The sequence below is a fragment of the Acomys russatus genome, chromosome X (genome assembly GCF_903995435.1).
Source record: "Acomys russatus chromosome X, mAcoRus1.1, whole genome shotgun sequence".
NCBI classification, from domain to species: domain Eukaryota; kingdom Metazoa; phylum Chordata; class Mammalia; order Rodentia; family Muridae; genus Acomys; species Acomys russatus.
The window spans coordinates 52,918,466-52,932,508 of record NC_067169.1 but is presented as its reverse complement, the minus strand read 5'-3'; the positions used below and the strand labels follow the sequence as shown (position 1 = coordinate 52,932,508).

Here is a 14,043-nt window from a genome sequence, read left to right as displayed (position 1 = left end):
ACCTATTAAGGTGGACAGCTCTGAAGAACATCTGCACATACACACATGACTGACTAAACACTCATACACACACAATTAGGCCAAGAGTGATGTGGCATATGTCTTTAATCCCAGCACCCAGGCAGAGGCAGGTGGATGTCTGTGTGTTAGAGCCCATATCAACCATTAATCAAGAAAAGTGTCTCACAGACGTGCCTACAGGCAATCTAATAAAACAAATCCCAACCAGCACTGCATACAATGAGCCTAAAGGGTAAGTATTGTTTTTTTTTTTTTTTCTTTCTTTTTATCCCATCCCCAGACAGTTTTTCTCTGTGTAGCCCTGGCTGTCCTCGAACTCACAGAGATCCACCTGCCTCTGCCTCTGGAGTGCTGGGATTAAAATGTGGTGTGAGCTACCACAGCCTGGCTAGGAAAAGTGTTTCTTTGCTAAATTCTGTCCCTTTAGCCACCAATTGGAGAATAGGTGCTGAGTTTAGTTCAAATAACTGCATGGGAGAACTACGTGCCTTTTTTCTAATTTTAAATTATACCACTTAGTTATGTGTGTGTGTCCTTGTGTGCCACAGCATGCACGAGGAGGTCAGAGGGTGTGCTGGCTAGTTTTATGTCAGGTTGACACAAGTGTCATTTGGGAAGAGGTTCAAACCTCAGTTGAGAAAATACCAGCACCAAACCAATAGGGAGAAAGCCTGTGGTGCATTTTTTTCATTGATGATTAACATCAGATGGCCTGACTCAATGTGGGTAGTGCCACCCCTATGCTGGTGGTCCTTGGTTCTAAACAAAGACAAAAACAAAAACAATACAAAACCCCCCAGCAGGCTGAGAAAGCCACTATCTCCTCCATAGCTTCTCATTCAGTTTTCTGTTTTGTTGGGTTTTTTTTTCCCCGAGTCAGGGTTTCTCTGTGTAGCCTTGGCTGTCCTGGACTCACTCTATAGACCAGGCTGGCCTCGAACTCACAGTGATCCACCTACCTCTGCCTCCCAAGTGCTGGGATCAAAGGTGTGCACCACCACCACCCGGCCTGATTCAGTTTTGGCTTCTAGGTTCCTGCTCTGCTTTTTTCAATGATGGACTGTAGTGTGGAACTATAAGCAAAATAAACTTTTAAAAATGTATTTACTTTCTTTTACATTTTTAAAATTATTATGTATACAGTGTTCTGCCTGCATACAGACCTGCAGGCTAGAAGAGGGCATCAGATCACATTACAGATGGTTGTGAGCCACCATGTGGTTGCTGGGAATTGAACTCAGGACCTCTGGAAGAGCAGGTGATACTCTTAACCATTGAGCTCTCTAGCCCTCTTTTTAAATTTTATACGCATTAGTGTGAATGTGTCAGATCCCCTGGGACTGGAGTTACAGACAAGTGTGAGCTGCCATGTGGGTGCTGGGAATTGAACTAGGGTCCTTTGGAAAGCAGGGTCCTTTGGAAAAGCAGAGAGTGCTCTTAAGCACCGAGCCATCTCTCTAGGCCCAACTCTTTTTTTTTTAATTTTTAAATTATAATTTATTCACATTACATCCTGCTTCTCCTGTGCCACTCTTCCTCCTTTTCTGCTATATTCCCCTCCCCTAGACCTCTGACTGGTGGGGTCCTCTGCCCTGAAGGTCTGACCACAGCCTATTGGGTCCCAATGGGATAGCCTGCATCCCTTTGCAAATTAAACTATTTCCTCCCCAAACTGCTTATAGTCGTGGTGTTTGATCACAGCAACAGAAACCCTAACTAAGGCAGAGGACAAGTTACAGTTACCAGTTCTCTCTACCATGTGGGTATCAGGGACTGAACTTGGGCTACCGGACTTGGCAGTAGGCACCTTTTCCTCCTGAGCCACCTGACAGACATTTATTTAAAGAGAAAGTTGAGAAGCTGGAGGCATGGCTCAAAAGTTAAAGAGCCCTTGCTGCTCTTCTGAAGGACCAGTTTGGTTCCTAGCACAAATGTCAAAAGCCTTACATCCATCTGTAACCAAGCTCCAGGGGATCTGATGCCCTCTTTTGTCCTCTGTGTGTACCCACACACATATGCACACACTCATAAACACACAATGCACCTTAATAATAAAAAATAACTGTAAGGAGAAAGTTGATGTTGAAAGGCTGCTCGGCCACCATGTACTGTATTAAGACAATACATGCATGCCATGCAGATCAGAGCTGACTAACTTGAGTTATGTTTTTCATGAGCCAATTCACCTACTAACTACATGCCAAGGTTTTCAGGGGCCTAAGATTTGACTCCTGAACATGGTTTCAGAGTTAATTTATGAGACATGCTGAGGGTTAATGTTAGTCTGGGAAAAATGGGAACACAAGTTAAAAGGAGTTTGCATGGGTCTTCATTAAGAACTGATAACTGAAAGTGACTGCAGAACATACTCATGGCCACCTGATCTTTTCCTACAAACTCACACTGACAGTTCACAAGACATGAGGATTATTTCATACCTTTTAAAGATCTAAACAAAATATAAAACACTTATTCAGTCTTTCATGTGATTTTATTTCCTTCCTTCAACCATAATAATATGATATCCAAATTTTGTCTTAACTGGTGGGTCTGTGTACACAGGCTTATCCATTCCACTGACAGGCAAGGCAAATGCTGCTTCTTGAAATGGTCCCACCATGGACCCTCTAGTCATCCAACCCAAGTCACCCTGAAAAATCCAAAAGATACAGGATATCAAGTCGCCTTAAAAAGAGAACAGTTGTACTGTAACTTCAGAGAGCTTTCCCAATATGACTGCAATGGCTCATTGGGCTGTATTATTCACCAGAGCTACGTAGGTGCTGTCTCAAATGGGAGGATGGAACATAAGTGCTCAGAATACCGCTGCATTTTGAGGTGATCTGTGAAAGGTTGGTCATGCCCACATTTAGACATAGGGGACTCTGTGTCCTTGGTGCTTGGTTTCCCAAGGACATGCTCACAAGCCTCTAATGTACTTTGACCATAGTCTCCCTTCCCCACGCTTTCCCTTTAAAACCGATGATTCTTATGCAACTGCTCATAAATTACACACTGGGGGACTAGGGCTCAAAGCTGGGCTTCACATACGCCACACATTTACCTACACCCTTAGTTCCACAAGCTGCTCACTTCTGCTTTTCTTGAAACAAAGATATGGCTAAAATTAATGACAGATGTAGAAAATAGTTTTTGCTTTAGTATTCTCTTTGTGGTGGAAACTTTTTTTTTTTTTTTTTTTTTTTGCAATGCTGGGGCTCAAACTCAGGGTTTTATGAATGCTACCTCATTCCCCTAGCATGACAACAGAACACTGAAATGATAAAGAGCAACATACCCCTTGCCTGGCTTTATCTTCACTGTATTGTGAGGCCACTTCACTGAATCTCATTCCAGACTTTAACTTTTCCATGGCTTCCATGATTTTGCCATGTTTTTCACATAGAATGTGTCTGACCTACAAGGGAAAAGCATGTCCAGTTAGAGGAAAATGATTCTTCTTGGTGCAGGAGTCGCATCTGAATTATCCCTGGTAACTATAAAACAGCACACTGACTTACAGTCGTTGAACATCTTGTAAGTTTGCACAGTTGAGTGACTGCCACAAACCCATTTCTGAATCAAACAGTATCTCAGAACCCTGATTTAGATGGAAAGTGGGCAGCAGCCTGTGGGAACCTCCCCCCTTTCCCCATGTATTTCAATGGTAACTGGAAGAAGTATGGAGCTGGTTGAGTGTTTAGGTCCTAGAGTCCAATCCCAGCTCTGTTGTATGAACTTGGGCAGGCGTTTGAGCCTCCAAGACTATCCCCATGGGGCTGTGAAAGAAGCTATGCAACCAGCACTCAACAAATTGCTGCCTATTTTATCTTATCAGAGTGACAAAAACCTGCTTGGAAATACTCCTTTCCTATCTGAGACAAGGTTCGCATATAGTCCAAGAACACAATATGTAGCTGAGGATGCCCTTGAACTCCTGATCTTCCTGTCTCTTCCAAGGTCTAGACTACAAGAATATCCCACACCACCCAGTTTCTCCCTTATAATTTAAGAGACAAGTATCCTTAGGGTTAACTATTGAAATCCGGGGTAATATTGGCCCCAGATTCAGCTGTGGCAGCCATCTCGCAGTAACTTGCCAAAATGACAAACACAAAGGGAAAGAGGAACACTTGCTGTATGCTCTCCAGGCCTTTTAGGAGTTGTTCCTTTGGCCACACACATGCGAATCTACAGAAAGGCAGATATCGTAGACATCAAGGGAATGGGCACTGTTCAGAAACGAATGCCCTAGCCGGGCGGTGGTGGCACACGCCTCTAATACCAGCACTCGGGAGGCAGCGGCAGGTGGACCGCTGTGAATTTGAGGCCAGCCTGGTCTACAAAGTGAGTCCAGGAGAGCCAAAGCTACACAGAGAAACCCTGTCTTGAAAAACAAAACAAGAAAAAAAAAAACAAAAGAAGAAGAAGAAGAAGAAGAAGAAGAAGAAGAAGAAGAAGAAGAAGAAGAAATAATCGAAGGAGAAGAAGAAAGGAATGCCCCATAAGTGTTACGACAGCAAACTCGAAAGAGTCTACAACGTTACCCAGTACGCTGTGGGCATCATTCTGAACAAGCAGGTTAAGGGCAAGATGCTCACCAAGAGGATCAACGTGCGCACTGAGCACATCTAGCCCTGTAAGAGCAGGAACAGCTTCCTGAAGCGCGTGCAGGACAATGACCAGAAGGAGAAGGAAGCCAGGGAGGAGGGCACCAACCTGCGCCACCCAGAGAAGCTCACTTTGTGAGGGCTCACGGGAAGGAGCCTGTGCTGCTGGAACCCACTCCGTATGAATTCATGGCCTAATGTACTAATGTACAAAAAGAAATATAGGACCTGGACTGTAAAAAAAAAAAAAAAAAAAAAAAAAAAGATTGGCCCAGGACAACTAGTGGAGGGACATAGGAGCTACAAACACATCAAAAACAGGGCACAGAGGGTCAAAGGCACTTGCTGCCAAGCCTGATGGTCTAAGTTAGAGCTCTGAAACTTACATGGTGAAAGGGGAGCACCAACTCCCACAAGCTGTCACCTGGCCTTCATACATGAGCCATGGTATGCATGCATGAACATATGCATGTGCACACACACAGAACATAGAAATAAAAACAGTGCTTGGATAGACAAACTTCTTTAAGACTGATTTAAAGTTCTGTGGGGCTGGAGACATGGCTCAGCAATTAAGAGCACAGTATGCTCTTCCAGAGGTCCTGAGTTCAATTCCCGGCAATGAAATGGTGGCTCACAATCATTTATAATGAGATCTGGTGCCCTCTTCTGGTATGCAGGTGTGCATGCATGCAGAACACTGCATACATAATAAATAAATACATCTTAAAGAAAAATTAAGTTATATGTATAGGTGGTTGGGTTTATGCATGTGCATGCAAGTGCCCACAGGGGCCAGAGGAATCAGATTCCCTAGAACTGAAGTTATAGGCAGCTGTGAGCCACCTGACATGGGTGTTGGGAACTGAACTCAGGTCCCCCAAAAGAGCAATACATATCTTTAACTGCAAAGCCATCTCTTCAGCCCAGCAAATACCTTTTAATAGAAACCGATCCCTGTTATTGATTGTGTACGTATGTGTAGGGATGCATGTGTGCCATATTGCTCAGGAGGAAGGCAGAAGACAATTGCAGGAGTCCGTTTTTCCTTCTACCACGTGGGCCCTTGCGATTGAACTCCTAAGAGTCGGTAGCAAGCACCTTGTGTAGGATGTGTCTAGTCCCACTCAGAGGAGACAGGTACACAAGCTGGACAGCAAAGGACAGCCTCTTGGGGGACAAGAATGGCTCAGGTCTCAATTTGATTTAACTAGAGCTTCTAGACTGCCCTTTTCACTGAGCATGATGGGATACACCCATAAACCCAGCACCTGAGAGGCTGACAAAGGAGGATCATGAGTTAGCCCACGTTTGTAAATAAATAAACAAAAAAGGGAAGGAGAGGATAGAGAAGATGCTGGGGCTCCAACCCAGGGCACCAAGGAAGGTAACTGTTGATAGGAGCTGAGGAGCAGCCGTGGCGCACACCTGTAATCCCAGCACTCAGGGAAGCAGAGGCAGGCCATCTCTGAGTTGAAGGCCAGTCTGATCTACAAAGTGAGTCCAGGACATTCAGGGCTACAGAGAACCGTTGTCTCAAAAAACCCCCAAAATTAAACAACAACCAAAAAAAAAAAAAAAACCCTAAACAAAAGAGCCTTCTATTCCTTGTGAAAATATTATTAAATAATTGTGGGGTTTTGTTGTTGTTGTTTTGTTTTTTCAAGACAGGGTTTCTCTGTGTATCTTTGGCTGCCATAGAATTCTCTCCATAGACCAGGCTGGCCTCAACTGACAAGAGATCCACCTGCCTCTGCTTTCCAAATACTGGGACTAAAAAGTGTATGCCACCACCACCTGGCTGGTAAATTATTAAATTTAATAGTCAACAATGAAACCAATTATCAAACTCATTCAATTAATGGCTAAGTAATTTAACTATTATCAAATATTATTATGAAAACACTAACATTTTTATTGTGAAGTCAGTAAATTTTCACTTAAGGAAAATTTTTGTTTTGTTTTGTTTTTCGAGACAGGGTCTCTCTGTGTATCCTTAACTGTTCTGGACTCGCTTTGTAGACCAGGCTGGCCTTGAACTCACAGCGATCCACCTGCCTCTGCCTCCCGAGTGCTGGGATTAAAGGTGTGCACCACCACCGCCCGGCCACTTAAGGAATTTTTTGATTCCTTTGCTGTTCATTCAGGTCATTTGGGTTCAAGATTTTTGAAAATAGCACTTTCTCAAAAAAAGGTGCTTAGCCCAGTTGTGCTATTAGCCCTTTATTCTTTTATCTCTCCTTGAGTTAAAAACAAGTTATACAGCCGGTGCAATGGCACACACCTGTAATCCTAGCACTCAGGGAGGAAGATGCAGGTGGATCGGTGTGAATTTGAGATCAGCTTCGCCTACAAAGTGATTCCAGGACAGCCAAGGCTACACAGAGAAATTCTGTCTCGAAACAACAACAACAGAGGTACTGAGTGCTTTACACAAATAGATCTCATTAAATCCTCACACCAACCCTTGAGACTACATTGGTGTTTGCTTAACTTTGGCAGGACGTTTGAAAAGCCTTCAGACTTCTTAAGACATTAAGGTGCAGGCCCCGGGCCCAGAGATCTTGATGCAGCAGACCTAGGTGCCCACAGGCACTGGAGGACTGAGCACTGCAGGTGTGGTGGGCTCAGCCTTGACCACCTAGGTTGAGAACCACTGGCCCAAGTTCCCTGCTGACTGCAGTGCAGTGCTGCAAAGGGCTGCTGAGCAGCAACACTGAGAGCCATGCTAAGATTACAATTCAGGTTTGGGGCTCCCATCACCAAGACTGGGTCTCCTGAGCAGGGCCTAGCAGTTTGGGTTCAATGCAGAGCAAGTGGCCTACTAGACTGACCCCACGTTGAGGTCTGACAGGTGAATGAGTATGAGGAAAAGCAGTCAGGGCTCCTCAATGTGAGGATGAAGCCCTTAGAGGCACTTCCATTTCTGAGGAGATGTGGAGGATAGAACATAAGAAAGCCTAGGAGGTGCTGGGGAGCAGCGCAGGTACGAGAACCTGAAGCCTATGAGAACAGATGGAGAACAGGAAGAGGGAGGCTCAGCAGGGGTGACTCAGATTCAGCTCTTAGTGACACGGGAGCAGTATGTGGGTACAGAGGTGTGGTTGATTCTAGAGAGTTCTGGTGCCAGGGCCTTTGAGAAACATCAGAAACTCAGATATCCTTTGGCAGGTAAATAGTCAAACACACATGGCACTTCCATATTATGGAACAGAACTTAGCAACACACAGCAATCTGAATGAACCTACCAGAAAATTACACTGAACAAAAAAGCCCAACACTCCCCTAAAGTTATAAACTACATGATTCCATCCAATTTAACATTTTCTCCCCTGGTTTTTTGAGGCCGGGTTTCTGTGTAGCCTGAGCTGTCCTGGACTGACTATGTAAGAAGACCAGGCTGGCCTCGAACTCACAGAGATCCACCTGCCTCTGCCTTCCAAGTGCTGGAGTTACAGGCACGCGCCACTGTGCCCACCTGGCTCTAATTTAACATTTTTGAAATCATTAAAGTACATGATCAGAGAGCTGATTAGTTGCTGCTTTTAATTAAAAATGGGGTAAGAATCATTGGGCATAGTGGCACACGCCTTTAATTCCAGCACTTGGGAGGCAGAGGCAAGCAGATTGCTATGAGTTTTAGGCCAGGCTGTTCTACATAGTGAAACCATGTATCAAAACAACAGCAACAACAAGAAAACAAAACATTAAAAACTGGGATAGAAAAAAAAAGGGACAGGTTAGAAGCCTATAATTCTAGCACTTGGGAGGTAGAGACAGGAGGATCTGAAATTTAAGGCCACCCTTTGCTATGTAATGAACTTGAGGCCAGCCTTGACTAAAGAAGATTGTTTCAAAAAGAAAAAGTCTATGTGTTGGGGAGATAGAAGGCGAGGAAGGGGGGGGGGGCTCTAGTTATAAAAGGGCAGCAGGAGTGGTCTTTATATAGGGTAGAAGTCTTGGGGTGTAGCTCAATGTTCTGTTTCAATGTCAATATTCTGACCATGCTATTGAACTATAGCTTTTGAAATGTTACTATTGAGGTAATCAAGGTATAAGATACAGGCATTAAACAAAAAGCTTAATAAAATTTTAATCCCAATCTACTGTCCTACCTACTTACATGCCAGTCCCATATACCTGGGGACAGGATGGCTACTTCAAGCTCTATGCACTGGAGTACTCTCCTAGGTTGGGGTCTGGATAGTAAGTACAGTATATCCAGTGAAGAGCACACACAGCCCAAATGACCCTACAACATCCTTTATGAAGATGCCGTGCTGGAGACCAACGTGCCAGCTCTCATGAAGCCAAACAGAGCCAGATGGCCCTCATCCCAGACTGTAACAATGACTACCTCTACAACTGAGTACAAGATGACATGGCTGGGCTACATCATGCTTTATGAAAATTCTTCTTGGGACACCAGAATCCCACCTGACACAGGTAAATGCTCACACAGGGTCAGAGAACAGGGGTCAGAGATGGCTCAGTGGTTAAGAGCATCTACGCTGGCAGCTCACAACCATCTGTAATTCCAGTTCCAAAGGATTCAACATTTCTTTCTGGGCGCGCGCACACGCGCGCGCGCGCGCGCACACACACACACACACACACACACACACACACACACACACACGCACAAAATACAGGCATACATACATCCAAAACATGCCCAGAAAACCAGATCTTTGTTCCTCATCTCCGACTGTCTCTCAGGGACATAGGTGTGCTGAATAGAACAGCTCAGATCACACCTTTCCCTATCCTTCTCTTCCTTTTATGCTGTATGTGTATGGTTATATTTATAGGTAGAGGCAAGGAAATCCATTTATTTTAACCTCCTGTATCCTGACCCAACATAGAAACTCCTTGTTACATGACTGTACTAGTACAGTGCTGTTTGCAGACACTCCTCTGGGATTGGGTGATTAAGTGCTTCAAGTAACTATTTATTGTCTCTCATCCATGGTCAAAGTAACAAATCTATGCGCATGTTTGTGTGTGTGTGTATGCGCGCGGTCAGAAGATAATCCTTTGTAGGGTGCCATCCACCCTGTCTTTTCTTTTGAGATAAGGTCTTCCACTGGCATGGAACTCACCAATTAGGCTAGGCTGCTTAGCTAGCCAGTGCTGGAATTTTAAGTGTGTGCCGCTATCCCCAGATTTTTAAATGTGGGTTCTGGGAATCAAACTTAGGTCATTTCTGCTGACTGAGCTATCACCCCGTCCCTACGTTAACACATTTTAAAGAACAATGCTAAAGGCGTGAAAATTCGACCTTTTAAAAGTGAGACTGGTCTTCGGTTTCTAGTTTTGTATCATCTTGTCTTTAACTTAGGAACAAGTTACTCACACTGCCTTCTATATGTACCTACACTCACACCTTAAAACTTCACAAAGGAGCCGGGCGTGGTGGCGCACGCCTTTAATCCCAGCACTCAGGAGGCAGAGGCAGGTGGATCTCTGTGAGTTCAAGGCCAGCCTGGTCTATAAAAGGGAGCCCAGGACAGCCAAGGCTAACACAGAGAAACCTTGTCTCAAAAAAAAAAAAAAAAAAAAGTCAAAGAAAAAGGGGACAAGTAAGACAACTCACCTTTACAGCATTGCCACCACCTTTAGGGCCTTGAGACTTCTTGTCAGCACTGTCACTCCCAGAGGCTGCACCTCCTTTAAATAATGAGAGAGAAACTCATTTGAGCTGTACTTTGACATTTATAGATAGGTCTAACTCATAATACATGGTGAGCCTTCTGTTACAGCTCCAAGCTCCAATAGGCTACATGGTGACTCACAGAATCAAGTTAACCTACCTGTGACTCACCTCTAACAACAGGAAATGTGCCTTCCAAAATACTTCACAGAAAATAAAACCATGAATGTGGGCATAGATGAATGAGCTCCAGAAGCCTGGATTCTCCAGACTTCCAAAGCTTGCCTTCTAATGGCAGAACACTAAACACCGCCATTACATAAAATTATGTACTTTGTTATGTTCTGTGACAATGTGTTTGACACTTGCAATTCTAACATGCACCATCTCCAACAATGTATTTTGGCAGCTTCAGTTGTATCTCAGGGGTAGAGTGCTTGCTAGTGCTGTATTTTTAAAAATATACTACAGTGTATATATGTGTAAAGAATGCATTCAGGCCATAATTTCTGCAGTCTACCACAATGCCCACCAATGTCCTCCTGGCAAGAGTTTGTGACATTCAAGTTATCAAGCACTGGGAGCATATCTTATTACTCTCAAGTTTTATGTCAAAGGCGGCATATTAACTGTTTAGTGGCCAAGGTAGCTAAGGACTACACCTGGATTAAGTATTCAGTTTAACAACTGATTATTAAATATTTCCAAAGTTCCAGATCTGGGGGGCAGGGTGTGTGTGCATAATCCTATCTTCATGTTTATTTTGGTTTTTGTTTTGAGACAGGGTCTCTGGGTACTTTTGGTGACCTCAAACTCAGATCCTCGTGACTCAGCCTGCCTGTCCCTCTCTCTCTGTCTCTCCTCCCTCTCTTATTTTTTCGAGACAGGGTTTCTCTGTGTAACCTTAGCTGTGCTAGAACTCGCTTTGTAGACCAGGCTGGCCTCGAACTCAAAGATCCACCTGCCTCTGCCTCCCTAGTGCTGGGATTAAAGGCGTGTGCCAAGACCGCCAGGCTTCTGAAATGATTTCTTTAAAGGACTTTCTGGCCCCAAAGTGACCTTATTAACATCATATACAACACTCGCCACGGTTTAGGCTTCTGCTTTAATTATCCCCAAATTATCAATAATTTGTCTTGAAGTTTTACTTCAGCAGTGTTCTAGCACACAAACAGTGCTGTTTCCCATTGGTGCTTTTAGGGCTGGGCTCTTGGGTCAAGTATGCTTCACCCTACTGCCGCTGCTTATCTTGGCCTGCCTGAAGTGTCTCCAGTTTGTTTCTTTACCCGTTCTCCACCTCTCAGCACTACATTCAGCACAACATTTTCTGGCTACTGTCTTCCCCAATTCTTCCAGAGATGACTAAGAGCTGTGTCTTATTTTTCTAGCCTAACAGCACAGCGATGTGCCTAACACCCTCCTCAGTGCGGGTGGGTGTACGTCATGAGACCTATACGGACCACTAGTGTCGGCTTCCTTTTATTGCTGGCGATTCAGCAGATTAAATTTTAGTGGTAATAAACCCTTAAAATAACAGTTCCAGGCGGCGAGAAACCATCCCCACCAGCTTCTACTATCCGCCACGAAGGTCCCTGCACCGAAACCTCAAGTAGCAGCACCTCGCGCGTTTTCTGATTTACTGGAGGAAAACAAACAAACATAACCGTAGCGGCTCGGAGGGTCCCTGTTCACCCGCGGCCCGCCCAAACATAAACCGTAGCGTCTCCGAGGGCTCCTGGTCACCTGCTGCTCGCCTTCTGACCCCCACAGCTGTCGGCCTACTCCCGCCCTTCTCCTCATCCACCCCCCGCGCTCCCGGATTATCCCGGGCGGTCTACCTTTCCCCCCTTTTCCAGAACCACTTTTCCCCTTCGGCGGCATCTCTTAGGCTTGCCGTTGAATTCGCAACTGTTCCGGTCCGGTGCTAGAAAAAGGCCCCTTTAGGCCCCATAGGTATGTCCTAAATAATGCCCGAAGGAAGCTTCACAATCAACCATTTCCTCCGTGGTTTCGGAGACAGGCATAGCTTGGGACAGACCCAAGCTTTTGGCTCCTTGACCAATGGGAGCTGGAGTTGCTTGACCAATAAGAAGCTGAAGCCCTACGGAGAGGCGGAGACAAAGGTTGCCCCTTAGCTTTTCCTCAGGCGTAACACACTTCCTCATTTGCGTCCCCACTCTGTGTTCTCTTGTCTTCCCCCCCCCCACCAGCACCCCCTTTACGCGCTTCCCCCCAACCGCCCACGTTCCCCGCGCATGCGCAATGTGAGCCTCAGGCCACCTCAGGTCCTTGGCGTGGTCTCCTGCTAAACCCTTGGGGATGCTAGACAAAGGGAAATCAGGGAGAGCTAAGGTGATAGCTGTCTTCTGTCCTGTTTCCTACAGAGGCCTGCACTCCGCAGTGGCTTTTCATTTTTCATTTGTTTCTTTATTTATATTTTTTGCAGCAGTAATTGACAGGGTACAAAAGATGGGGGGAAACCTACCACCCCATTGCCTGTGGCAGGAGTCTGTCATGGAGAAACACTGGAAGCAGCCTAAATTGATTTTAAAGTAACTATTATAAGCTGAGTGTACAGAAATAGCCTTAAGGAAGGTTACAGACCAAGGTGTAGAACGTGCTTTTTAAAGTTACATATCACGTACTACATAATATATGCACCTAAAAGACAGACAAGCTGTTAATACTGTACAGCAGGACTGCATGTGACCACTGCAGGCAATTTATATGATAGATAGTCTTTCTTTTTCCTTTTGAAAAAAATTTTAATTTTTGTTTCATTTTTTGCCTGCATTTTGTCTGTGAGGGTTTTTAGTCCCCTGCAACTGGAGTTACAGACAGTTGTTAGCTGCCATGTGGGTGCTGGTCTTTGCACTCAGGTGTTAAATATGTGCCACACAACATACATGTTATAAGATTTATTGTAGAAGCATGGGGAGAGAAGGAAGGGAGAGTGCCCCAGGGGGACAGAGAGGGAGACCGAGTAAGAGACAAAGTAAGAATAAGAGAGCAATGGGTGGTGGGTTTGTCCTTTTTATCCTGTGTCCCTGGCATTGGCAGCTAAGCAACCTGGGGCAGGCTGTTTCTATGGCAACATCAAGTCCTCTGGAAAAGGAGCCAGTGCCCCTAAGCACTGAGCCATCTCTTCAGCCCTCTTTTTCCTTTTTCCTTTTCTTTTCTTTCTTTTTCTTTTTCTTGTTTTTTTCAAGACAGGGTTTCTCTATGTAGCCTTTACTATCCTGGAACTCACTTTGTAGGCCAGGCTGGCCTCGAACTCAGAGCTTAATCTGCCTCTGCTTCCCAATTGCTGGGACTAAAGGTGTGTGCCGCCACCATCTGGCTTGAAATTCACATGACAGCACCAGCATAATGCAGTTTAAAGCTTGGTTTCTGGAAGTGCGTAGTCTGCTTTTAACCCCTCTCTATTAGCCCTGTGACCTTGAACAAGTTCTTAGGCTCACTTTCTGAGAATGAATTCATAGCCAACGGCCAACTCGGTTGTCTACTTAAGATGAATGGCTTTTGACTGCATGCCAATGTGTTCTCATTATCCCTTTCATACTTAGCCTCCGTTTTTGAGAGAGGGTCTAGACTGTTCTGCAGCTTCCACTATCCTCCTGCCTCTGCCTCCCAAATCATGGGCTCACAGTCATGTGCCACCTGGATATATTTTTCTCCTTTTACCCACAATCCTTCCCTCTTCCACTAGTACTTTTTATTTATGACGTCTTTTCTCCTATCCCATGAGATCACTGTTC

At 44.9% G+C, this 14,043-nt stretch overlaps 1 protein-coding gene across 1 annotated transcript; it reads right to left on the bottom strand.

The window, feature by feature from the left end:
- Positions 1-2,161: 2,161 nt before the first annotated feature.
- Pin4 (peptidylprolyl cis/trans isomerase, NIMA-interacting 4) lies at positions 2,162-12,184 on the bottom strand. Its single transcript, XM_051142066.1, has 4 exons — positions 12,124-12,184; positions 10,229-10,302; positions 3,320-3,439; positions 2,162-2,671 (listed from the first exon to the last, which is right to left on the bottom strand). Exons 1-4 carry the CDS (start codon positions 12,164-12,166, stop codon positions 2,513-2,515), a joined length of 396 nt encoding a protein of 131 aa, XP_050998023.1. The 5' UTR covers positions 12,167-12,184; the 3' UTR covers positions 2,162-2,512.
- Between the last annotated feature and the right edge of the window lie 1,859 nt (positions 12,185-14,043).